The sequence below is a fragment of the Phoca vitulina genome, unplaced genomic scaffold (genome assembly GCF_004348235.1).
Source record: "Phoca vitulina isolate PV1807 unplaced genomic scaffold, GSC_HSeal_1.0 scaffold25, whole genome shotgun sequence".
Lineage (NCBI taxonomy): Eukaryota > Metazoa > Chordata > Mammalia > Carnivora > Phocidae > Phoca > Phoca vitulina.
Window position 1 is genome coordinate 44,056,490 of NW_022589728.1, and position 27,920 is coordinate 44,084,409.

The 27,920-nt window shown below is 39.0% G+C and overlaps 2 protein-coding genes across 3 annotated transcripts in view; one reads left to right on the forward strand and one right to left on the reverse strand.

Moving 5' to 3' along the window:
* Window positions 1–5,089: 5,089 nt before the first annotated feature.
* RIDA (reactive intermediate imine deaminase A homolog) lies at window positions 5,090–17,975 on the reverse strand. The gene is made up of 6 exons (XM_032421925.1): window positions 17,797–17,975; window positions 11,222–11,327; window positions 9,186–9,240; window positions 8,890–8,958; window positions 8,090–8,145; window positions 5,090–7,090 (listed from the first exon to the last, which is right to left on the reverse strand). Exons 1-6 carry the CDS (start codon window positions 17,859–17,861, stop codon window positions 7,028–7,030), a joined length of 414 nt encoding a protein of 137 aa, XP_032277816.1. The 5' UTR covers window positions 17,862–17,975; the 3' UTR covers window positions 5,090–7,027.
* A 93-nt stretch (window positions 17,976–18,068) lies between these two features.
* POP1 (POP1 homolog, ribonuclease P/MRP subunit) overlaps window positions 18,069–27,920 on the forward strand; it is a 35,878-nt gene continuing 26,026 nt past the window's right edge. Inside the window, exons 1-4 of one of the 2 annotated variants that reach the window (XM_032421826.1) lie at window positions 18,069–18,155; window positions 22,897–23,040; window positions 25,311–25,478; window positions 26,427–26,602. In XM_032421826.1, coding sequence (XP_032277717.1) covers window positions 22,899–23,040; window positions 25,311–25,478; window positions 26,427–26,602 — 486 coding nt within the window. In that variant the 5' untranslated portion in view covers window positions 18,069–18,155; window positions 22,897–22,898. Of the gene's footprint in view, window positions 18,156–22,896; window positions 23,041–24,532; window positions 24,634–25,310; window positions 25,479–26,426; window positions 26,603–27,920 lie in introns of those variants that run through there. The other variant, XM_032421827.1, reaches the window with a different exon arrangement.

Here is a 27,920-nt window from a genome sequence, read left to right on the forward strand (position 1 = left end):
ATACTAATTTTTTTAAAATTGAAGTATAGTTGACAAACATAGGGATGTTAACTTTGGTTTGAAATCTGCCTCATTTTTTCTTCTTGTAGAACATAGGTGGTTCTCAAATTTTTCTTAATAAAAGTAACTAGCAAAATATCATTCGTGCTATTATATAAATTTATGAAAAAAGTAATGCATATTATATTGAGTTGATTTATGCAACCCTGATTCCAAACACTTAAAAAGAATTATTCAAGGACAAGAACAGACGCTTTCTATGGCAGCTGAACTGTTGGAGAGGGGCTTTGGGTTGGGAGGACTTTCAGCCCCAGTGCCAAGTAAGAAGTCACAAGGCCCACAAGGTGACAAGTCACAAGGTGACTTTTCTGACCTTCACCACACTCCCAACAGTTCAGTGAGGGGACAGACTAACAATTTATTTAAACTATAGATAGTAGGTATTTAGTGGATCAGTACAGACTTGCTTCATGTTTTCTGGATATTCGAGTTTTGTTAAAAAAGTGTTTTTGGTAAAAATAACACTGGCATTGTCTAGGTACTTGAATGTGACATAGTGATCATTTAGGTGATAATTACAAGGAAGGATTTATTATTAAAATAATCACTTTTTTCTTAGTATGAAACGAATACATGTTCATGGTAGAAATCAGAAAATATAAACTTTAAGAGATGAAATCTAAATGTTACACATAACTGGATGGGAGGGCTTCTTTTTCCTTTTAGTGTTACAATACAAAGTTAGCCAAAGCTCAACTGTTAATAGAGCTTTAAGTCTATTGAACGGCTGAGTGCAGCATTTCTGGGTTTTCCTCATTGGACTCTATGGGGGATAACAGGTTTTAGAGAATGTTCCAACAATCGTTGCTATGTTGGTAAATATTGATTAGTGCTATAGGGAGAGAAGCTGTGCCCAAGTATATTAGCACTTAGCTGACCACAATTTATGATAAATAATTTTTTGATATCTTAGGGAAAAACACTGAGACTTAATATTTTATTTGGAATTACTTTTAATACTAACTGCTAACCAAATGTTAGAGAAAAGACTGTAAGCTCTTTAGTGGGCAGGGAAGACGCCCTACTGAGCCTAGTATAAATTTGGCACTCGGTAAATATTTGTTGATGACCAATGGTCTTTATTCTTATATAATCTTGATCATTTCCTCAGAACTGAATATAATTGGCTGTAGAGGAAAATATGGCCAAAATTCTTGTAGAATTATTTTGTACTGCTGGTTCAATATTTACAATTCTGATTGAATATGTTATTAGAAATAAAGTGAAAGTTTTTTGTGGTGTATTTTCTATCTGAATTTTTATTACAGAAAGATACAAATTACTTTTGACTCATCGTGTCCTTCCATAAGAAAAGTATTCTTTAAATTACACCCTCTGTGAAAGGTAAGGAATCTGAAAATAGCATGGAAAGATGGGTGACTCCTTTTAGATACTTCATGATCATTTAGTGATAACACACTTTGAAGAGATTGCTACTTCTGTATGTTTGAAAGACTAACATGAAATAAATGTTCTTTTTCACAAAATCTAGTGATTCTCCTTCAGTGTGGAAAGAAGACTCAACCTCCCAACCCAGCCACTGACAAGTTGATTAACTTGGGTACCAGCATTTTATTTCCAGCTCTTTTATTCTAGGGTTTGAATTTGAAGCCATGACCTATTTATAACTATGCCCCTCAGACCCAACCTGGCCTGAGTGTCTCATTTCTTGGCCACAGTGATTGGTTTAAGAATGCCCCCTAACCTGAGCTGGACCAATCAGAGCCCTCTCTGGGAAGCTACCACCAGAGATACCAGAAAATGTCTTAGTGCTGGGGTTAGGGCCTTAGGGGTCTGTATGTCTGGGCCTGCAGCTACTTCCCCTAAGAGACGGGGAGCCAGGAAGTTTCTGGAGTGCACATGGGTAAATAAAGCCAGCTGTACTCTGGACTTCTCTGCTATACAAGCCTTATGAATTCCTTTCTTTCCACTTATACTAGTTTGAGTTGGGTTTCTGTCACTTACAAGTAAGAGTCTTGATAGTAAAAGTAGAAAGAGGTGGTTTATAAATGAGCTGGAGAAAATATTAAATTTAACAGCAGAAATTAATGATAATGATAATCCTAGAAAGGATCAACAGAGCCCCAAACAATTCTGTACAAAGATTAGTAAAATTGATAAGCTTCTGGGCAAGACTGATTAAAAAAAAAAAAACCCAGAAGCCCAAATAAACCATATTAGATGAAAAGGCACAGATTCAAGAGATTGAAAAAATGCCTACAAATGTGAAAATTACGATGAAGTGTGCAAATTCCACAACAATGTAAATGACTAAAACTGACTGAAGGAAAAACTAGAAGATCTGAATGTTCCTGCTACCATGAAAGAAATCGAATCAGGAGTTTATAATTTTTCCCCAAAGAAAATTACCAAGCCCAAACTGTTTAATAGGTAAATTCTTTTTTTTTTTTTTAAAGATTTTATTTATTTATTTATTTGAGAGAGAAAGAGAGACAGAGAGCATGAGAGGGAGGAGGGTCAGAGGGAGAAGCAGACTCCCTGCTGAGCAGGGAGCCCGATGCGGGACTCGATCCTGGGACTCCAGGATCATGACCTGAGCCGAAGGCAGTCGCTTAACCAACTGAGCCACCCAGGCGCCCTAATAGGTAAATTCTATCAAACATTCAAGGATAGATGTTCACAACCATAAGCTCCTCCACAGGAGGGAAAAGCCAGTCTTACAGATGAACATAAATGTAAAGATCCTAAACAAAATGTATCACTGTAAATTTGAGGGTATAAAGCATATACATTATAAATATATGTGTGAGTATATATAATAGACACATATATTGACCAAGTTGAATTATTCTAGGAGAGGTTGGTTCTACATTATAAAAAACTGATCAGTTGTATTTAACCATATTAGCAAGGTGAATGAGAACAATCCTATGATGATGTCATAGTTACAGAAAAAATTCAATTTCAACCACCATTTTGAACTCCAGTGTGACCTCAGTGAGGCCTTCCCTTCCCGCTGACCTTTTTAAACTTGTAATCACCAACACTCTCCAACTCCCCTTGCTTTAGTTTTCCCTACAGCTCTTCACAATCTAACATAATTTTTTAACTTTTTAAAAATTGTGGTAAAACATGAATAACAAAATTTACCCTTTTAACTATTCTTAGGCATATAATCCAGTGAATTAAATACATTCACAATGTTGTGTAACTATCACCATATTTCCAAAACTCTTCATCACTCGCAGCGGGAACCATGAAGCAAGAGCTCCCCACTACCCTCCACCCAACCCTTGGTAACCTCTACTCATTCCATCACTATGAATTTGCCTAATATATAATTTACCATTTTTCTTATTATCTGTTCACTAGAAGTTAAGCTCCCTGAGGACAAGAATTTTGGGCTCCTTATTTCAAAATTGACAGCACTCACGACAATATCTGGCTTATTAAATATTCATGGAAGGAAGGAGGGAGGGAAGGAAGAAGGGAAGAAAGGACTTTTAGCAAAGTAGGCCTAGAAGGAAACCTTGATCTAGTAAAAGGAGTATATTAACAATCCTATAGCAATCACACTCAACAGTGAAATGTTAAAGACATTCCTTTAAAAACAAAACACAATGCAAATGATTTCACTTTCGTTTTACTTCAGAAACTTGGAAAGGAAAACATTTTGCTTAATGACTCAAACATATACAAGAAGAAATGATAAATGCAAAATTCAGGATATTGGTTTCCTGAGACGCATGGGAAGTGGACAGGATTGGAGCATCACATCAGGTCTTCTACTGCAATAGGAATGTTCTTTTTCTCGAACTGTGTGGTGGAAGCATGCGTGGTCAATATTCCTGTGTATCTACTCAGTATTAAAAGATGTTTAAAAATTTTTGAACCATAATATTGAGTGAAAAAAGCAAGTCAAATACATTCAGTACATTATTAATATAAAATTCAAAATCAGGCAAAAGTAAAGGATCATTTGTATGCCTAACTTCTATGTGGCCAAACTAAAAAACAAAAGAAGAATGATTAACATAAAATTTAGGACTGCAGCTCTCTTTGGGGGAAGCAACAACAATAGGACTGAGAATGGTTTATATAGGGCTCAGAAAGTGTTGGTGGTGGTCCTTTCTTCAGCTGGACTTGGTATTTATTATCTAAACCATGCATAAAAATTATAGCGTTTTTGATTCATGTAAAATAGCAATAAACTGTTTTTTGCTTAATTAATTAAGACTTAAATTCAGGTGTCGTCCTAGACAAATTTCATCACCTGTCAACATTTTCTCCAGCACATTTTGGGGTGGGGGGTGGAGTTTGTCCTTGCTGATTTATCTGTCTTCATATTTTTAGGAGATGCCAGTTAACTATGAGCAACCATTTTAACTGAAAAGGCAACCTTTCAATTTAACACCCTACCACAGACTGCATTGCTACAGTCCTTGAAACATTACAAAGTTTTTTTTCTAGGGCATTTTTATGTACAGTGAGTACCCATTCATACTCCCTCTCCCCACGGCACACAGTCTCCCTGAGTATTAACATTTTCACTAATGTGGTACATTTGTTATTAACTGATGAACCAACACTGATATTATTAACTGAAATCTCTAGTTTATGGTGGGGTTTACTCTTTGTGTTGTACATTCTATGGTTTGTTGACAAATGCACAATGCCATGCATCCGCCAGGCCAGTATCCTACAGAAGAGTTTCACTGCCCTAGAAACCTCCCGTGCTTCACCTCTTCATCCCTCCCCTACCTCCTCCACCATTCCCCAAACTCGTGACAACCACTCATCTTTTGACTGTCTCTATAGTTGTGTCTTTTCCAGAACGTCAGAGTTGGGATCATGCTGTGTGTAGCCTCTTCAGACTGGCTTCTTTCACTCAGCAACATGCATTCAAGGTTCATGTCTTTTTTATGGCCTGACAGCTCATTTCTTCTTATTGCCAAATAATGGAAAGGCTTCAGTGATTATCCTCATCATCACAGCTACGTGCCAGGCATTATTCTAAGTGCTTCATGCATATTAATTTAACATTTAAAACTTTATAAGGTAGGTACTACCAATATCCCCATTTTATAGGTGAAATGACATTTTACAGAAGAAACAGAACAGAGAGCTTAAATAACTTGCCTGAAGTTATAGAGCTTAGAAACGGTGGAACAAGATTTGAACTCAGGCAGTCTGGCTCTAGAGTCCAGCCCTTAAGCACTATACTATATTGCTTCATGTAAAAATGTCTAAAAGAATTTCCAGTGCCTAATCTTGTTTTATCAACTCACACTCCTATACTCCCCAACTCTGCCTACTTACAGAGTTGTCATACTTACTCTTTGTTAATAAATTTAGTTACCCAAACAGCAGAAACCTTTCTACTTAGCACATTATTCCATACAATCAATAATTACCCAGTACTGCTGAATAGAGGTAGCTCTTTTTGAGCCTTTACTCTATGCTAATGTCTGCAAAGTAATTTTCATATACATTATTTTACTTCATCCTTATGACATCCCTTTGAGGAGGTGCAATTATTATCTCTCAGGAAACTGAGGCTTAAGAGTTTAAATAACTAGCTGAAGGTAATAGAGCTAATAAGTGGTAGATGTGGGCCTCGAACCCCACTGGGATTACTCCAAAGCCTGTGTTCTAAAAACTGTTGTCTTAGCTGCCTCTAAAGCATCTTTTAGTTGACTGAGCTTTCCAAATTAACATGACATTTCTACAATAAGCTGAAACATTTATGAAACAACTCAGAAGTGGGTCACCAAATCATCTTTATATAAGTGGGATGCTTGTAATGTTCGATGCTCTCTCTGACAAGCTCTTGTATCCCCAAGAATGGTAGGTGTATGTGTAAGAATGTTATGGCTGCACTGCTGTAATATGATACTCTTGAAAACACCGACTTTTTTGGAGGAGTGGTTAAGTCACCTGACGCATATTCTCTCAGAAGGATACCCTGCGACCGTTTTAAAAATGAGGCAGGCCTCTATATATATATATGGAAGATCTTCAAGACAGAAGACAGCAATCTGTAGAGTAATATATACAGTTCCATTTATGTAAACAAGCCAAAACCAAGCTGGATGATCAAGTATGTAAAGAACAGAAAACTGCTGGTTATGCTCAAAACTCTCAGCAGTGCTTCTCTTTGGGGAGGTAAATGGAATGGAGAGTGAGTGAAGGCTACGTCTACTCTTTAATCTATATACTTCTGTGTTGGAATTTATCCTACAGCAAGGAGGTATTCATGTAGTAGTTGTCTAAATTAAAAGATTTTAAAGGATCAAACACAAAATGATTATACATAGCCTGATTACAACAGTGTAGAAACATACAAAGTCAAAATTAAGTTTTGAGAAAAAAATAGTTGGGGTTTTAACTTCATGGTCTCCCCCCCCAACCCCCTGCCACCATCAGGTAATGTGCTTTAATGTACAAATTAAACTGTTAAAAAATAAGTGAACAGAATCACACCAAGGAAAATCTGCACGTCTATTTTATTTCCATTAGAAAAATATTATCTATTAAGATTGTGGTCCACTTCCTTCTCCTTTACCTCTACCATTCAAATTTCAGTACTTTAATTTTACTCAAGTAAAAGCAGAATTATATAGCTGACAAGAGAACTAAGTATTTCACATCATTAAATTAAGAGCATTTAACTGAATTACAAGTGCTCTTAATTATTTATCAGGAAGAGTAACAACTCCTCTCTCCTATGATTTATTTCCCTTTACTTTCATTTATTTGCATAAGTATGTAATGAGCGTCTCTTTCCCCACATCCAGGAACATGAGTGTGCGTGTGATTTATTACACCAGTAACTGGAGTTGTCATCTGATCCCCAATTCATGCTTCATTCCCCTCATTATATGGTATTTCCATAATGACCTCAAATGTTTAAGTCATTCATAAACTTTCCAACGTCAACTGTAAAAATTAAGATGTTAATTTGAAGACATTGTTAAAATTCCAGACTAAATAACGCTGGACCCACTTATAGCGATGCTGTTGTGAGAGGTCCTTGGACAGCGACTGCCTCAATCTCCACACGGCCTCCCTGCAAGGAAAATAATCAAGCAACGGTTAGGTAATTTTTGATGAATGAAGAGAGCTCTAGAATACCTACTAAAAACATACAACTGATAGCAATACAGCATTGTTAATTACATTTTTCAAAGAAGGGAAGGATGGGGAAGCATTCACTGGCAGGCTCCCGTGTCAGACACATTTGAGTGCATTAGCTCACAGGATTCTCTCGGCAGCTCTAGGGGACAGCGTGCTCTCCTCAATCCGGAGAACGATATATGTGGAAGCTTGGAGAGGTGGTTTTCACCTGTCCCAGGACACTGTGCTAAATGGCAGAGGTTCAAACCCATGTTTTGCGATTCCAAGTTCAGAGCTCCTTCCACTACACTCAATACCTTAGTTAAGTTTGGGAATACTGACCATTCCGAGTAACAACCGATTAAAACAATAAACATACCACTCATAGAAGATAAATTTTCTTTACAGGGAAGTCAATAGGCTGCTTTTTTGTAGGCAGGAATACTGTGCTGCTAGGAGCTTCTCATCGCATTTGAATACCACAATATCAATGGTGAGAAAATATGTGGGCCACTGGTTTTGAGATTATTTTTCTAATGGAAGTCTGGATGTTTCATTAGGCAAGTGCAATTTTTTATTGCAGGGCTCACTACCCTGGCTCAGGGTATAGTCTCTAAGTATGTGAAAACAATACAGCTAGTATTTTACTTTCTCTTACAATTTAAGTCCCTCTGATTCTGTTGTGTTCATGTTCATGTGTGGCCTTGACTTCTAATTTTCTTAATTTTTAAGACAAATTAAAAAAATTTCTGAAGTTTCTTAATCCCTCCTGCCCCACCTCCCAGCATATAATATTGGGTATTTCCTTTTAGTCTTTAAGATCCTGGAAAGCAGAGATTATTTCTTTTTTTTTCTTTAAAAAATTTCCTGCCAAAGTGCTTAGTTTGTTATACTCAGAAAACAACGTAGAAATTTACAATCGTGTACATTAGTCACTTTAAAGTGTACTTACTTTGGGCAAAGCAGCAACCTGGTAAGCAGCTCTTGCAGGAAAACTACCCTTGAAATCTAAAAGAATTTCATTTTAGTTTTCAGACACCGTATTATGACTGCACAATCAAGACTCTGGTAAGTGCTTCACAGATCTGTCCATTCTTAGATATAAGCAACACTAAGAAAAGCTCACATTCATATTTGTTTGATAAAATATTTTGCCATAGGATTCCTATGATATTGAATACTTTTTAAAATGTCTTAGCTTTCAGGAAAAAATTGAAAATACATGCTTTTGAGACTTCGATCTTGTTTGATATGAATGGGGTTTTATGTTTGGAGCAATATTTATTGTGGTATGAACTCATTTAAGCATTCCAACAACCCTATAAAGCTTTATCTCCATTTTGCATATGAGGAAACCAAAGCATAAAAATGTTCATTAACCAGCTAATGATTCTGAGAGCCTGAACAGAGATGGTGTTGAGGCCGTATCACAGCAGTAAAAAATACAATCTTTGTGTTAAAAAAATTATTAGGAGGGCTTAAAAAACCTGAGAAGTGTGTAACAATATTAAGCTTTAGGAAAATGAATTCATAGGGTTGTAGTATATTATCCTAGGGAATACCATAGAAATGTCTTGGATCTTTTTCATGGGGGTCACTGTATGTTCTCAATCAGACTATTCTTTTAGGACAGGATCTATGGCCATTTCTTTAGCAGCTCCTATCACTCTTAATTCATAATGGACACTCAATAAGGTTAACAGATTCATTTCTTGTTAAAATGGAATACAGTAATAAAGCCAAATTACTTACACTGCTTGTAGACTTCATTGACAGTGTTGAAGTCATTCATGTCAGCCAGCAAAACAGTTGTTTTTACCACTAGAAGACATATACATTGTTATTAGGTTTAGCTGTTTGGTCTCACCCAAAATATTACTTAGAAAAACATGCGGTTCTGTGACTGTCTTGATTAAAATGGGACTGAAATTAAAACAACTTTCAAAAGCAATGACGATATGGCATGATGTATTTCTGGATGCTCAATGTTCTTCAAAAAGACCACAGAAACATCAAACAGAGATGTGAAGGCATATCAAGTTGCTCACCATTAGTGAAGTCACAGCTTGCAGCTTTCAGAATTTCACCCAAGTTTGTAAGAGCCTATGAAGCAAGGCAAGAAAGGCCTAAGGCACTGATGTTTTAGTAAAGTCTTAATTCAATTAAGCAATTTTTGCTAATACCCCATTGAATAGCTTATGTTGCAGAAAAATTCTCCTTTTCTAGGCAATTCTACTCTTTCTAGGCCACCTCTATACAACTGAATTGCTTCTTGGCTTTCGTTTAATGGAAATGAATCTTTTTGAAATATAGTGAGACCTTGTCTCCTTTTGTGAGTAAGAGACTGGACTGACGTCTCTTCTTCAGTGCTAGAGTGTGTGAAGTTCTCAGCCGACGTCCACTCAGCTGAAACAGAGAAAGCTCCTGGAGTTCCTAACCCTCTATCACTTGGAGGATAAGTATGAGCCCGTGAGCATTAAAATATGTTTTATTTTAAAGCAATAACTGATTTTATTTTATTTATTTTTTTTTAAAAGATTTTATTTATTTATTTGACAGAGAGACACAGTGAGAGAGGGAACACAAGCAGGGGGAGCAGCAGAGGGAGAAGCAGGCTCCCCACTGAGCGGGGAGCCCGATGTGGGGCTCGATCCCAGGACCCTGGGATCATGACCTGAGCCGAAGGCAGACGCTTAACGACTGAGCCACCCAGGCACCCAAAGCAATAACTGATTTTAAAGAGTACTTTTATCTTTTTCTCAAAAAATAGTATTAGTAAACTAGGTATATGCTTGACACTCTGGCCTTTGGAAAAACATCGGTTTTTACTCATTCCGTAACGTATTATTTTTTCAATTCATTATTCCTCTCCACTTTACTGGTCACATTATAATATTTGATATTTTTATGTTTAAAAAACAATTCACCTTCTAAATAGGTAACATATAGATATGGCAAAAAATTCAAAAGCTATAAAGAAGCAAATCCAGTGCAAAGATGTCTCCCACCTGGACTGCCCTTCCCCCGTTTCCTTCAGAGGGGACCACTGTTTCTGGTTCCTTCTATATCCTGTGGAGACAGCTGATGCTTATACCAGCATGAATATGCACACCCGCACACGTGCACAGACACAGACACACACACACACACACACACACACAGATGGTAGCATACTGTGCAAGCTGTTCTGCATCTTGGTTTTATCACATTAACAATTAACCTTGGGGGATTTTTCTGCATTAATTCAATTGTACGGCTCTAGCATGATTTATTTCACTAGTTCCTTATGGACGGACATTCAGGTTGTTCCTGTCTTTGGATAATACAAATGACTTGGCGAACGCATAAAATTATAATTTAATTCTATTTATTGGATTAGAATTGTACTCCCCATTCTTATTTAAAAAGAAAAAACCTACTACACGTAATCTTCAATAGTTCTTACTAACAAATGTTGACTTTTACTTTTGTGGTGTTTTTTTTTCGGGTCAGTGGCCCTGATAAGAAATTTCCCAATCCAGGGATGCCTGGGTGGCTCAGTTGCTTAAGTGTCTGCCTTCGGCTCAGGTCATGAACCCAGGGTCCTGGGATCGAGCCCCGAGCCCGCTTCTCCCTCTGCCTGTCGCTTCCCCCTGCTTGTGCTCTCTCTTTCTCTGACAAATAAATAAAATCTTCAAAAAAAAAAAAAAGAAATTTTTCCAATCCATGTAGAAATGACAAGATGCTATCTGATTTCAATAATTTAATTGAGAGTTAAGTAATTTTATTGGGATAATGGACATCTCATATTTTATCAGTTTTAGGTATATAACATGACGATTTGGTAATATGTATATACTGAGTGAATATCCAATAATTCAGGTTTGAAGTCACCTTGGAAGGTAGACTTTTTTTTTGCTTGTTAAATGATTCCTCAAATTTTGAACTTTCTACTGACATAAAACCGTCTTAAACTAATCAGTAAGTAACTCTAAAAGCATTTATCTGATAATCTCTATAAGAAAATCAGCCAAGTAGATTCTTAATACCCCCCAGTATTAAAAAACAGTCAAGAAGGGAACTTCAAATGTGAAAAATGACTTACTTGCTTGGCTTCTTCTGCCACCCCTCCTGGCACAAGCTGGCCACTTGTAGGGTCCATGCCTAGCTGTCCCGAAATGTAAACGGTCCTGTCGACTAACACGGCTTGACTGCAACAAACAGAAATTCAGTGTATATAAAAGATATGAAATAAAAATTCAATGCTAAAAGATCTCTTTGCTAAGACACAAAAAGCACAAAATGTAAAATAAAAGACTTAATAATTGGACTTCATTCAAATTTAAAAACTTGCTTTTCGAAAGAGATCTTTAAGAAAATGAAAATATAGGTCACAGGTTGGGAGAAAATATTTGCAGAACATATATCTAACAAAGAACTTGCATCCAGAATATATGAAGAACTCTTTTAACTCAAAAACAGGAAGATAAACAACCCAATAAAAAATGGGCAAGTGACTGAACAGGTATTTCATAAAAGAAGACATATGGAGAACTAGGGAGTACATGAAAGATGCTCAACACCACTCATTAGAAAAATGTAAAGCAAAACCTAATAGATACCACTACACACAATAAGATGTCACTGATAATAGTAAGTACTGGTGAAGATGGGAAGCAACCAGAACCCTATACATTGTTGGTGGGAATGCCAAAACAGTACACACTTTGGAAAAGAGTTTGGCAAGTTTCTTAAAAACTTAAACATACACTTAACATGCAACCCAGCGATTTCTTTCCTAGGAACAACCTAAAAGAAATGAAAATATATGTCCAAAGACCTTACAAGAATGTTCAGAACAGCATTATTCATGACAACAAAAAAGAAAAACAAAAAATAAAAAAAAAAATCCACTGATAGATCCAACTAAAGACTACATATTATTTGATTCCACTTATATGAAATTCTAGAAAAGACAGAATAGCAGCAGAAAGTAGATTAGTGGCTTCCTGGGTCAGTGGTCACTGACCACAAATGTACGGTATCAGGGAATTTTTGGGGGGGGTGATGGAAATGTGCTAAAACTTGACTGTGGTGGCAGGTACATGGCTCTAGACATTTACAAAAATTCATGGTAGTCTACACTTAAAAGTGGGTGAATTTTAATGTAACTTACACCTCAACAGAGCTGTAAAATAACAGAAATGAAATGCCAAGAGCACTCTAAGAAAAGGAGTAATTATTCTCAGACAAGATTTCATCTGGGAGGTTACACCTCATTTCTGCAAAGTGCTTGCTTTTGGAAATGACTTGTAATGAGGATACTAAATTTCAGAATTAGGATAAAATCACAAGAAACAGAATAAGCCACATCAAGACCTGAAAAAAAGCCAAACAAATCAATTCAATTTTTTTTTTTTTTTTACTTTTTGGATAACGAAAACCCCTCTGTCTCTCTTTTTAATTGTGGTAAAATATATTTACCATTTTAACCGTTTTTAGGTACACAATTCAGTGGCAGTAAGTGCCACCATTTTTAAAATGTTGATAAAGAAACCTTAGTAGCAGTTTAAATTCAGAAGTAAAATTTGTTTTACCATTTCCATGCTTATTTAGAAACAGCATCTTCTCATTTCTAATTTTACATTTCTAATACTACATTCTCATTTCTAATCTTCTAGTTCCCTATAGTGTTTTCCAATATGCTCTAAGCTTTCCTTTTATTTCATGATGTTTCCCCTGATTTTCCTGACCATGTTTTTTCTTTATAATTTAAACTATGGCATATATATATATATATATATATATATATATATATATTTTTTTTTTTTTTAGGTAAGCTCTGTGCTTGAACTCATGACCCTAAGATCAAGAGACACATGCCCTAGTGACCGAGCCAGCCAGGTGCCCCTATAATTTTTTCTTAACAATTTTTTGAATAAGAGAACATTCACATGGTTAAAAAATCTAGACACTATCCAAAGAATCTCAGTGAAAAATCTCTTCCTTTCTTTCCTTATTTTCCTCCTGCTCCATTTCCAGTCCCTACAGATAACCAATGCTTTTCTTTACATATTCTTCCAAAGTTTTTTCATGCATATATGAATAAAAATGAATATATTATCTTCTGCCTGTTTTATACAACATGTAGTATACTAAACATCTTTTTTTTATACAACATGTAGTATATTAAACACTCCTCTACATTTTGCTTTGTTCACTCAACAATATATCCTGATCTTCCCATAACTGTATGCAGGATGCATCCTTATTCTTTTAACAGTTGTGTAGTATTTCACTGCATGGACATACTTTAACTAGTTACCTTTAATTCCAGTATTTTGTTATTGTAAACAAAACTACACCAAAAACCATCACACAATTTTCCCTGGGCAAGTAACTAAGCCTTTTTTTCATCTGAACCTCAGAGGAGCTTTTTCTATACCATGTACAGGATCTTGCCTCACATCATAGCTCGGTCTGTTCTTATACTATCTCTGGGGTGTGCCAGACTGTAAACTCCCTGAACACAGGAGCTGTGTCTTAGTGTCTCCAGCTGCACAGGGCTGAGGTGACTTCTTGCACGTAGTGGGCACACAGTAACTTCTTGTTGATGTTTTGCTCTCTAAAGGCTTACTAGCTTAAATGACTGGCTGTCAGTAAAGAATCTTTTTAGCAGGACTTACTGGCTTATTGTGTGGGCTTTGGAGAGTGGAACAGGGTAGATTTAAACTTAGTAATAGGATTTAGAAAGTCTAGAAATTCTTCTCAACTATCTGGCTTTCACCCTGGCCCAGAAACAGATAACTATTGAGTTTGTTAATGTGTAAGCTTTCCTCAGGTTGAAAAGCATCATCAGCTAACAAGGTTTCTTATTAACTGTCCTGTGTAGAACTAGGCTACTCTGGGCCCTTTGCAAAGTAACTTTAGCTCTCTCCATACATGAAACAGTTTAAGCCCATATGCATTACCATTGGTCAAAAAATTTGTGATAGTAAAAAGGAATTCATTTATTCTCCGAAAATTAACAGACGTCTAAGACTATCTGAACTATGTGAGTTATCTCTTAATAGATTAGTAAAGAGATTGTTCACAAAGATAATTAAATAGTTGACCCTTCCTGATCATGGCATCCTACTACCCACTGACAAGTCATTAGACTCCAGAAAATTTAAAAGTATACTGTTCTATTTCCAGGTCAAAGGGTAATAACACTTTCAAAAGCATCTTAGTAATAATTCTCATATTGTAATCTATGCCACATGGACTATCACTTCCAAATTTCATGACTATTTGGGTAGTGTGCTAGCAAAATGAAAAGCAATGCAATATCGTGATGTTGAAATCTCTCAAGGTTCTGTCCTGAGGTATTCCTGAAATGTGCTAAGCTGATTAGCTAATTGGTGACAACACCCCATCCATCAAAATGCCAGGGACTGAAAGTTCAACACATTTGAATTCATCCTGGAGGAGACCCAGAATTTTCAAAAACTGTGCTCACTACAAACTCCATGCACAAAAATTGGTTTCCAAATGGTTCTTCAAACATATCCTATTAACTTTATCAGGATATGACTAGTTAGTTGGAGTGTGGTTTTCTTCAAGATAAAATATTGAAAATTAGCACCATTTTTAGTGGCTTTGTATGATCTCTGGATACAAAGAAGCACAAGAGGACAATGTGTCCTAGAAAGTCTCCACACAGTGAAGCTGGTTGATGTTCTGTCTTTTATTATATTGGTATATACATTTGATTTCCTTTTTTTCTTGCAGCTTTATAAAGGTAGTTGATTCCGAGTCACCCAGGAATATTAGTGTCATACTTGCTATCTTGAACAAAGTACACACTTGAGGAAGGTGTATGCTCTAGGGTCTATAATCACTTTGTGTTTGTTTCTGGTAAGGGTTGCTTCTGCTCTGAAGTAAAACCACTGAGTGACTGAAGAGGAGGGATCAGGGCAGAGGAGGAAAAAGATTACTGATTTTTACTTTTACTGTAATACCCCCTTAACTATTCTTAATGTCTTCCCCAAATAATTATCAGAGTACTCTTAAAAGAAATCTGATCATGTCACTTCCTCTTCAAAAACATTTGAAGACTCCTCAGTGCATACAAAATAAAGTTTATACTCTCCAGTTTAGATAGTTGGGAACGATCACAATCTAGACTTTGCTAAAAGCTCATTTTTAGCAAGAGGCAAAACAGCAATTCAGATTCAAAGTCCAACTCTGAAAACCAGTGTTTCCCAAAGTGTAGGTCACAAGCAAACTGAATCACAGTAAGGAAAGGACTCCTTTTTCAATTCTCTTTGAGTTCTTCCATGGCAGGAGACAGCAAACTAAATGATGAAGATTGAGCTCTAGAGCTCTGCCTAGGTTCAAATTCTGTCACATCCCATCTTGGTGGTTGACCTTGGGCGAATTATTTAACCACGTGTATATCAATTTCTTCATCTGAAAAATAAGTACTGTCATAATAACTGTGTACATAAAGCACTAAGGCACCTAAAACAGTGCCTTGTTCTAAGTGAGCATCAATAAATGTTAGCAGTTATGACATCAATCCTCTGATTACATGAAGGAGAAAAGATATCAATTTTAGAAAACAAAGAAATCTATCACTTTTAACAAAGAGAGCTGGCCTTGGGTTCTGAGCCAACTGTAGCAGCTTCCTAGGATTTAATTATACTTTTTATTTAATTGAGCTTATTTTTTTACTGTTACCTTCCACTGGGTTGTCTTCTATTGAGAGTATTGCTGTAAAATTTCCTTTTTAATTTTGTTCAAGTGAGCCTGCTTAAATAAAAGTGTTAAGTAAATTATAATATAAGTGGTACACAGATTTGGCAAATGAAAAAAAAAAAAAGAGTCGTAGTTGGATTACTAAAACTTCCTCCAAAAAATTTTTATGCCACGTATTCTTCCACAATTATGCCTCAAGTCATTCCCTCTGACTTCCTGCTTAATTCCTTAACAAAGTCATTTAAAAATCACTTTATAACAGTACTATACAGATGGCAAACACAACCTTCAAAACCCAGCTCAAGGACTACCCCTTGCAGGAGCCCTCCTAGAGCTTTTTCTTCCTCTGCCCCAAGTTACATCAATTTCTTTCTTCTCCTCTTTTGCCATCCCTCACCCCGCTGACCCTTTACTCCCACTGCATTTTGTTTCTAACCCTGCTATAGTAATTATTGTTCTGCATCTGTGTTATTTTTCATGGCAATGTGGTACAGAGGAAAAAGCTAGGGCTTGTTCAAATCAAGCTCTGCCACTTAGGGACGGTCTGACCTTGGACAAGTTCACTTTCAGCTTGAGTCTTCCTTTTGTAAAATGAGGATGGGACTTAGAGAAGATTAGTTGTCATAGCATGCACGAAATGAAAATGTTTCTTTTTCTTTCCCCCACATGCCTGAATGTCTTTCACACTGCATTAATTCTTACACGTTTTTTGCAGCCTCTGCAGTGCTTGGCATATAGTAGGTACTCAACATATGTCTATCATAGTTGAAGTGTTTCAGTTGTAGTTTTCCATTTGTGGTTATTTTAATAGTAAACAGATACTCTATTTTAAAAAGGGAGAATGAGAAAAGGTTTACATGGTATACTTTAGTGAAGAATTTAAAATAACAAAAATTATATTATGGGAAAAAAGTCTCCAAGAATGCATAGGGTAAGATCTAATAGTTTTAAAGCTGAGACGTTTTAAGGAGAAAAAAAAAAAGGATTTTTAAAAAAGAAATTAACCTTTTTATATTTGCAGCACTTCTGACAAGTGGAAATGCATGTACACAGGGTAGACTTTCTGGCCAGTATACATATATTTAGCTAGAGCATGTTGAGGCCATCTTAGGAAATGATTTTTGTTGATTTGTATTTGACTTTATTAGTGGGAAATGAGCATGGGCAATGAATTCATAAACATCCCAATGCATTTCTATACGGACTGTAAAACTCAGTGCCTTGGGTAGATGAGCATCTATTTGCTAAGCATTTCTGTGAAAAGAATTCAGCTCTCTCCAGATGGACACTCACATCTGTTCATGGAATTTACTCCTTTGAATTAAGAGAGGGTTAGACCAAACATTATGCTAAAATGGAAGAAGTCAGTCACAAAGGACCACATATTGTAGGATTCCATTTACAGGAGAAGTCCAGAACAGGCAAATCCACAGAAACTGAAAATAGATTAGTGGTTGCCAGGGGTTAGGGGAAAAGAATGGGGAATGACTGCTAATGGGTATGGGATTTCTTTTGGAGGTGATTAAAATATTCTGAGATTATATAGTGGTGATGGCTGCCCTATTTTGTGAGTACAATAAAAAAATCACTGAATTGTACACTTTAAAGGGGTGAATTTTATGGGTGTGTTAATTATATCTTGATAAAATGGTTACCAAAAAGAATACAAAACCTGACCCCTTATGGCAGGCGAAGCGCTCTGGCCCTCCGGGTCCGGGGCAGTCCCTGGGAGCACAGGCTCCCGCTCTATGGGTCTCCGGGTGCTTTGACCCTTTCCCGGGTTGTTTCCCGGGTTGTTTCCCGAGTTCAGCGAGTTTGAGTAGGTTGGACTGGATGAAGCCACGAGGCCCGCCCCAGCTCTGACCCGTAGGGGCTCCAGCGCCGGACCCCCCACCCCACATGCCCAGCGTCCGTCCGCGCTCCCCCACGCCTCGTTACCTGTAGGGACCAATGGCCCCTGGGGCTTTCGCAGTGCTGATCACCTTTCTGATCACAGACGCCATGGGTAACCCTTTTACCTTGCTGCCCCTCCAAGAGAAGAATCCCGTACACTGCCTCTGCTAGCGTCTCACCAGACCAACCAGTCCCGGCAGTAACTCTCCTCCCGGAGCGAGTTCGCTCGGCATTCTGGGAGTTGTAGTCTCAGCCAGTTTCCCGGCCACGTGGAGGCCGCCACTGCGCTGGCGCATGCGCCCTGCAGATTGCTCGCCGCACACGTCTCCACGGAGAGGGCTGTAGCAGAGCCTTGTCATTCTGACTTGGGGAGCCCTGGATTCCTCCCTCAGAGCCTCTGGCAGGTAGGTCGTGAGGGGCTGGTTTCCCCCAGGGTCCGCGAGTTAGGGGGGAGTATGTGACGGCCCCGCGCCGGCCCACCGGCCCGGCTCTCCTCCCAGTCTTCCGTCGCTCAGACCCCGCTGACCTCCGCCTCCCTGGCAGCCTGCGCCTGGGCCCCGCTTGCCGCCCCGCGCCTCCTTCGGCCCCTGAGCTCGAGCCCCCTGCGTTTGTCATTTCCCCGTGTTGTCCCGCCGGGCGGACGCCGTCCTCGGAGTGGGCTTGCGCCCCGGTCCTGCCAGGCACTCTGAAGGAATGAGTTGGGTCATTCAGGGGACCACGCTGAGATCTGGGCGTCGTCCACCTTCCGCCCCTCCCATGTTCCCATTCATGAGTGCTCCTCCGGCTTCACAAGGTCTCTACGCATTCCCCTTGGATCTGATTTCAAAAAGGAAGATAGAAGATGGCTGGTCTCTTGGCAGATAGTCATGCCGTGTCAGAAGGAGTGGTACTTGGCCAAATATTTCTCATTCTGTAAATAAATGCATTATAAGCACAATTCACTCCATTTATGCTAGCAGGTTTACATTCAACAAATATATGTTGAGCCCAATTTGTGCAAGGCACATTGCTAGGTGCTGGAGGGACAACCGTGAAAAAGACAGGTGAGATTCCTGCCGTGCCCTGCTTCTAAAACGTAATGTAAGAAAATCCTCATTATTCCTTCTCATTTGTCCTACATACTGCAAAGGTTTGGTTTTCCGACTTCCTGCTCAAGAGCCTTTAGAGCTTTTTCATTGGTTTGGGGCTTTAAGCATGTAATAAAATAGAACTTCCAGTCTGGTTTCCCTGGCCTACTCATCCCACTCAAGTCATCCAGAGTCCTCACTCCTGAAATCACACAGATTCCTGAATACTCTTTCTTCCCTATCCAAATTCCACACAACTGAAATCCTGTTTTCTCATTGACTTTCCCTGTGGATCCACATTTTCTCTTCTTACTCAGCTTCCTATTGTGCTATACTGCAAAATTCAGTCTTTTAATGTGTGTTGTCTTGTTCTCTAATTGTTTTGTGTCTTAAAAATAGTGAATAGAGCCAGACTGCCTGGTTTGACTCCCAGCACACTTACAATCTTATTGGCCTTGGTCAGGTTATGTTACCTCTCTGTGCTTCAGTTTCTTCATTTATAAAATGGGGGTAGTACTAGTACCTTCCTCATAGAGTCTTTGAGAATTGAATGAGTAAGGCATGTAGACTAGTGCTTGACACATAAAGTTCTCCATAAATGTTAGCTGTTTAAGACAACCAAATTCTTTAAGGAAAGAGGCCACAACCTTGTGCTGCTTTTGTATACACACAGCCTAAAACTAATGAGCAAGAATAGATACCAAAAGGTTGTTAAATTTGATTAAACTGGACAATTAGGAGATGCTTTTCATTACAAAGTAATTCACCATGTGATTCTTTAAGGAGCTCTCTTGGGGCATTACAAATAATTTAACTTGTGTAAAATATTTCTTGTGAAACAAGATACCTGTATTCTTTTTTAATAAGATTTTATTTATTTATTTATTTATTTATTTGAGAGAGAGGGAGAGAGCGAGCGTGTGTGTAAGTGGGGGGTGGAGCAGAGGGAGAGGGACAAGCAGACTCCGCACTGAGCATGGAGCCAGGTGAGGGGCTTCATCCCACGATTCTGAGATCATGACCTGAGCTGAAACTGAGTCGGACACTTAACCAACTAAGCCACCTAGGTGCCGCAAGGTACCGGTATTCTTAAGGCAGATTTTGTATCAAGTCTAAATCACCAACTTTTTAGATCTGGAAGAAATCAGAGATCATCTGGTTAATTCCCAGGTTGTCAAACTGGAGTCCATTATGAAGGAGTGAAAATGGTCAACCAGGTGATAGTAAGCTGTGTGAGAAAACATATGTCCAATTTATTTGAAGATTTTGGGGAAAACAGTTTTATAAAGCCTGGCACATATTTAGTGCTTGTTAAAGCTAAATGAGTAAATGTGGAAACACAAAAACTGAATAATATAGTGAAACTCACCCGATTGTTCAGGTAAGAGTTAAGATTTCTTCTGGAAGCTATTTTTAAGCAAAATCTTCAGACCTCATAAGAGTATAGTCTATATTCATTCTCTTCTGCTGCTAGAACTGTTTGAGGACCACGCTAGTTCAGTCTGCTAATTTTTTAGTCTGGTATCAAAGCTTACCCGAATCCCCGAGTCCGAGCCTGCTCCTGGCCTATTCTAGTGCTGAGTAGACCAGAGTTCCCAGGTAGTGCTCTGTCTTGCTGGGTAAGTTCTGATTCAAGCAGATAATAGTAGGTGAACTAAATTGTTCTGTAAAACCATTCTGAATGGTTCTTAATGCAGACTGATCTGAACCATGTCATTCACTAGCTGATTAGTTGTGCAGAACTTCATTTACTTCATATATATATATATATATATTTTTTTTTTTTTAGTGCAAAATGGTGGTTTTATTAAACAAGGGGACAGGACCCATGGGCAGAAAGAGCTGCTGCCCCCCCACGCCCAATCCCACCCCACACCCACACCCACCACCCCCCATATATTTTTTAAATTTAAAAAGTGGTTTTTGGTGTACATGTAGTTGTCTTTTATTTAGGTGAAAGCAGAATGGAATGAGAAGGTGAAATGACATAATCTCTGTTATTTCAATCTGCCTCCTCTGGCCTGCTCAGTTTTATCTTCTCCTCTCTCTTCTCACTCTGTTTGAGAATAATAGCTACCGTTAAATCAAGCCCTTAGTTTTTGCAAAGCGCCATGCTCAGTATGTTATGTACATTACTTTATTCTCACAGCAACCTTGTGATGATTCCCATTTATAGAGGAGGGGACTGAGGCTCAAAGAGGGAAAGTAACTTTCCTACGATTATGTAACTAAAAAGTGTTAAGGAAGGTATTTGATCCAGGTGTTTCTAACTCCAAAGGAGGGGTTCTTAAATACTACACAACACTGGTTACTCTTAATTTTGAATGAAGCCCTGCATTGGGAAAGAGGTAAGTGAATGGGTGGTAGTTAATTCAATGGCATTCAGTAGGAGTGGTGCGATTCTTGATGTGGCAGTCTGTTAGTTTGTGCAGGTGTTTTTGGTTGGCATAATGAGCGGGGTAACACTGCTGGCATTTATCGGGCGGGGCCCAGGGATGTCAGACATGCTGGGGTGTGCAGGAAAGTCCCACAGTAGCCTAATACCTGTTTTACATAAGAGCACAAAATATCAGTTACATGGTTTTAATATACACTGAATTTTCCAGGAATGCAATAAATCAAAACAAGACTGTACTCCCTCCCCCTCTCCTCCTGTTGCTGCTTTACCAAGGGGTGCCCGCTAGTTTGGAAAACTACGTCACCAGTGGCGTTGCTGCCTTCTCTTTGAGGCACAGGTACAACCCATTGTACTACTTACCTCTGGAGCTGTTGCGTTCGTGGTAATTCTCTGTATAGGTGCCCGTAAAGACTAGTGTAAAAATACTGAAATGCTTTGAGAACGGCTTGGCTCTGCTACTCTGAGCTTCCTTCCTTTGCACAGGATTCTTCAGATGTCCCCCCAGTCAGTAAGAACAGAGTTAATGCCTATGGCACGGGGCTCGCAGGCCTCTTCTCCAGCTTGGCAGATTGTGCCACTGCTGGTACTGGTGCTTGTGTTGTGGTGATTATACCCCTGAGTTCAGAATATCTCCCTGTTACATAACGTCACCCAGGAGTGGTGAAATATTTACATACAGAAAGTACACATTATTTTATTATTTAGTTCTCCTTTATGTTATAGTTAGGGCACATATTATAGGGTATATATTGGTAAAAGTTATGTGTCTAGTATGTTACATTATTAATGAATTTCATTTCAAAATAGAAAACAGGTGTTTCAAACCATTCAGAAAAAAGGGGGGAGGGCACCTGGTGGCTCAGTCAGTTAAGTGTCTGACTCTTGATTTCGGCTCAGGTTATGATCTCGGTCGTGAGATTGAGCTCCGTGTCAGACTCCACACTCAGCAGGGAGTCTGCCCAAGACTCTGTCTCCCTCTCTCTCTGCCTGTTCCCCACTGCTCTTTCTCTCTCTCAAATAAATAAATAAATCTAAAAAAAGAAAAAGGGGGTTGTTGAGTTTGAGAGTTGCGAACTACTGAGTAAAGCCATCAGGCTCCCCCAGGGTTTTGTCCTTTATCCTTATTTTAAAGTGAAATCTTTTGGCTGTTATAAAAGGTACAGCTGGCCTTGTCTCTGTGGCAGAAATGAGAGCATCAGTAATTTATGTTCAGTTTTTGTAGAGAGGGTATCATATCAGAATAGCGTGTATTGTATTTCATTGATTCAGGTGGCTCTTGTTTCACCTAAGAATTTTCGCTGTGGCAGAGGGTTCTTATCTTGTACCTCATTTTTCATTCTTTCAGTAGACTTTATGCAGTGTCAGCATTGGGATATGATTGAAATTTCTGGTGATGCAATCTGAAATATACTAATAATGATCTCTTCCATCAATAGAATTATTTTTCTCCTATTGAATTGGGTTTTTGGTGTTAATACCATTCATGGCTCCCCTAGAGATGCCCCTGGTGATAAATCTCTGCTGTAGATCAGTATCGTGATAATATTTTGATATCATCAGCACACCTATAATAAATGAAGAATCAAATTTTGAGTTACATGAATATTTATTTACTAAATGTATTTTTATTTTGCATGGAAGTTCCCTTTGCTTGTACTAAATTTATTACTTTCTTTCCAGAAATGTCTAATGCAAAAGAAAGAAAACATGCTAAGAAAATGAGAAACCAGCCCACTAATGTGACTTTATCTTCTGGCTTTGTGGCCGATAGGAGCACAAAGTACCATAATGGAGGTGGGAGACCTTTCCAAGCTCAAAAACAAGGTAAGAGACACACAGTACTCTCGCCATTCTGTTTGGATCAAAATGCTTTTGTCAGCTCTTTTTTTTTTTTTTAAAGATTTTCACTTTATTAGAGAGTGCATGCACATGAGCGTGAGCACATGCATGAGCAGGGGGAGGGGCAGAGGGAGAGGGAGAAGCAGACTTCCCACTGAGCAGGGAGCCCAGCTTGGGGCTCAATCCCAGGACCCCGAGATCATGACCTGAGCTGAAGGCAGACGCTTAACTGACTGAGCCACCGAGGCGCCCCTTGTCAGCTCTTTTTGATAGTTATTATTTAAATAGTAAATGGCCTGCACTAAAAACAGATATAGTTGATCCTCATTATTCACACATTTTGTATTTGCAAATTCATCTAGTCGCTAAGTTGATTTGTAACCCCCAAATTAATATTCATGGTACTTTGGTGGTCATTCGTGGACTTGCAAAGAGAGGGAAAATTTTGAGTCACCCCATGTGGACGTTCTTAGCTGAGGTTCCCAGCTGCCTTCTTGCTTCTGCTTTCTTACAGATATGACCAGAGTGGGGAGACTGTAGCGAGACTGCACAGCAGAACACAGGGAGCTCCCTCTCTGACTGGGGATTGAGTTCTGGTTGTGGGCAGCCTCAGGCAGATCACTTAGCACTTCTGAATCTCTTTTTTCCTTTGTAAATAAAGGAAACAGAATGTACCAGGATGAGTTGTTTTTATGATGTGAGATTGCAATTGATGTGATACGTGTGTGTGTGTATATATATATATATATATTTCCTCCAGGAACAGTGTTTCAGTATTTGCTAATTCAGTGTTCTTTGTGACTTTATAGTGCATAACTACTGGGAATAAGAATTGGCTGTATGTATCTTAGAGCGGGTGTATTATATCTCTACCTAAACACAATTACTATTAAATTACACTATTTTAGGGATCCCTGGGTGGTTCAGTTGGTTGGTTAAGCGTCTGCCTTTGGCTCAGGTCATTATCCCAGGGTCCTGGGATCGAGCCCCACATCGGGCTCCCTGCTCAGTGGGGAGCCTGCTTCTCCCTCTGCCTGCCGCTCCCCCTGCTTGTGCTCTCTCTCTCTCTCTGATAAATAAATAAATAAATAAATAAATAAATAAATAAAATCTTAAAAAAAAAATTACACTATTTTATTTCCTAAAAGCAGGACAGTGTGTTTATTGTATCCGCATTTAACTTGTGTGCTGATTATAGAAACTTACAGGGTGATATGAAGGTAATAGTTGTTCATTGGGTAGCAGTAGAAAATGCCAGTTTGGGAAGACAGCAATCAGGTGACTAAGGACTTTGGGGGGACACTTTAAAGAAGAGTATGCATTGAGTCTGATTAAGTCAGCTTTAGACTCATCTTCATAAGATTTAGATTCGGGTCCAGCAGTTGATGCCTACTACGCCATGTAATAAGCCTTCGCACATACTACCTCACTTAAACCTCCCAGTGACAACCTTTATAACATGTTTCATGGTTTACAGGGGCTTAATAATTAACACTATGATGGAAATAAGCTGGAACACCATAAAATTCTCTACTGATCTCTCCCTCCATTTGCAGACATATTTGATGTTGTCTTAAAGTAAGTGGTTTCAACGCCAAGACATTGGTATAGACTTTGCTTTTTTTTTTTTTTTTGAGATTTTATTTATTTGACAGAGAGAGACACAGCGAGAGAGAGAGAGAGAGAGAGGGAACACATGTGGGGGAGTGGGAGAGGGAGAAGCAGGCTTCCCACCTGAACAGGGAGCCCGATGCGGGGCTGATCCCAGGACCCTGGGATCATGACCTGAGCCGAAGGCAGACGCTTAACGACTGAGCCACCCAGGCGCTCCTAGGGACTTTGCTTTTATTTCTTTCTTTACTTTAGCACAGGCTCCCAACTTGAGTGTGCCAGAGATTTAGGATAAAAGACTGAATATACAAAATCATGTAAATTGTAGCATTTAAGGGAGCTTAGATTTAAAATCTGTACTATTTGGAGAAAAGGTCCCTTGTATCAGTTATATGCAAGGTTGATTTGTCAGGCTGGCAAGATTAGCCATTGTGCTGCCTGCTGGCAACAACACCTTGGGCAAGGTAATTCACCTCCCCATCCGAGATTCCCTTAGGGAAGATAGTAATAGCCACCTTACAGGGTGGTTGTAGGATTAAAAACATGATTAGTGTTGCCACCCAGCAAGTGGTGTTCTCCACTGTAATCCAGATCCTGGTAAGGCTGACATACTTCATTTTGTTTTCTTTTTGAAAATAAACTAGAGCCTTTTTCTGGAACTTCACGACAGCAGCAAACCAAAATGACCCACCATTCCCCGGTCGATCCTGATGTGAAGGAACAGTCTTCCTCCAAAATAATGTTTAAAAAGAAGGGAGGATGGAAAGCAGGTCCCGAGGGCACGTCTCAGGAGATTCCCAAGTATATAACTGGTAGGTGTTTGTGAAGAAGTGAAGTTTGATTATATGATGAGCTCTCTGTTTCTAACGCAGCCAGATTTCCAGTGCTCTCTGTCTTGGCCCTGCCTCCACGTCTCTCTCCTCTCCTCTCCTCCTTCCACGTTGGGCCCTTCTCGCCTCCAGCCTGGACTTTGGCTGTAGCTTCCTTGAACCTGATTGCTCTCCCCTCTTCCGTTTCTTTTTTCCTCTTCTTCATCTTCTTATAAGTCCATATCTGTGAACTGTTCCTTTTTGTCCTAAAATCTTCTTTGCCCTTCCCCCACCCCTTTTTTAAATATAAAATGCCATCTATAGTCCTCAGCACGTATTCTCCAAAGATGAAACCAAATTTAACGCACTCCGAGGGTAACTAAGACCTTTAAATACCTGTCTCCAGGCCCCTTCAGACCTTGTCTCCAGTCACCCCTGCTATCCCATAACCCTATATTCTTTAGGTGTGCTTTCTAATCTCTGTGCCTTCTGTTTACTTCCAAAAAAATTCTGTTTTTCTATAAGGAAAACTAGTAATAGTTATGGCTACATATTTGGAAGAAGCAGAAAATGTTTTAAAAAACCCTTGAAGTTGCAACCATTGTTAAAATCTTGCTTTTTCTTTGTTTTCTTGTGTGATTGTTGCACTTAAAAATGGTTGAGATTATATTGCACGTCGGCCTCCGCTTTAAGAAATTCTTTGTATACTTGCTTTTAAACTTTTTATCTGATTAGAAAAGTAACACTGAATCCTTGGAGAAAAGAAGTTGAAACAGAATAGTTTCATAATCTGATAATACAGAAATAACCACCCTTGGTATTAATCTAATTGGGGGTTCAGGTGGTGGGTGAGTTGTAAGCTCATGTACTTCAAATCTCTCTTCCTTCTGAGATCTACCAGAAGTATGGATTCAAGACTTGTCTTTAATGATGGTGCTGTTTTGTCGGCAGCTTCTACTTTTGCTCAAGCCCGAGCTGCTGAAATCAGTGCTATGTTGAAAGCAGTGACCCAGAAGTCTTCTAATTCGCTGGTTTTCCAGACCCTGCCCCGGCACATGAGACGGAGAGCCATGAGCCACAATGTCAAACGCCTTCCCAGGCGGTTGCAGGAGATTGCCCAAAAAGAGGTATGAGTTTCACTTATTGTAAATGTTTAAGTTAGTAGTTTGTAAAAGAAATTGAGACGTGTTAACCTAATAGAATTAAGATGAAAACCAAAAGCAACATGCTCATTTTGCATATTTTTTTGGTTTAATCATGATCCCCCCCAACCCCCCTTGCTGTCTAATTAGCAGGCAGTTGGATATTACACATAGTGTTTGGAAGCCCTTTCTTTTTTTTTTCTACTTTTTTTTTTTAATTAGTTTCAGGTTGGAAGCCCTTTCTTTTAATGGCATTCAATAGTTGACGGTCCCCTGCCAGATTTATTTATTTACTTATTTATTTTTAAAGATTTTATTTATTTATTTGACAGAGAGAGACACAGCGAGAGAGGGAACACAAGCAGGGGAAGAGGGAGAAGCAGGCTTCCCGCGGAGCAGGAAACCCGATGCGGGACTCAATCCCAGGACTCTGGGATCATGACCTGAGCCGAAGGCAGATGCTTAACAACTGAGCCACCCAGGCGCCCCTGGTCCCCTGCCAGATTTACGCTCTTTTTTTTTTTTTTTAGATTTTTTATTGTTATGTTAATCACCATACATTACATCATTAGTTTTTGATGTAGTGTTCCATGATTCATTGTTTGTGCATAATACCCAGTGCTCCATGCAGAACGTGCCCTCTTTAATACCCATCACCAGGCTAACCCATCCTCCCACTCCCCTCCCCTCTAGAACCCTCAGTTTGTTTTTCAGAGCCCATAGTCTCTCATGGTTCATCTCCCCCTCCGATTTCCCCCCCTTCGTTCTTCCCCTTCTGCTATCTTCTTCTTTTTTTTTTTCCTTAACATATACTGCATTATTTGTTTCAGAGGTACAGATCTGTGATTCAACAGTCTTGCACAATTCACAGCACTCACCATAGCACATACCCTCCCCAGTGTCTATCACCCAGCCACCCCATCCCTCCCCCCCCACCCCCCACTCCAGCAACCCTCAGTTCATTTCCTGAGATTAAGAATTCCTCATATCAGTGAGGTCATATCATACATGTCTTTCTCTGATTGACTTATTTCGCTCAGCATAACCCCTGCCAGATTTAAAATACAGTCCTGACCTTACCACATAAGCGATTTTAATTCTGCATTTTGGGGGTGTGGCCAGCTCGAAGTTGGAAGGTTAAGAAAAAAAAGCGGCATCAATGCCTGGTGTTTGCCTTTTGACTTTTTCAACGTTGAAGACTTGAAACTTGGATTTAATTTTTGTTCAAGTCTAGCTGTTTTTGGCTTCACCAGAATCCTTGGCATGGGCGTTGTCAGATTATCTAAGCTCCCCGTGTCTTTGC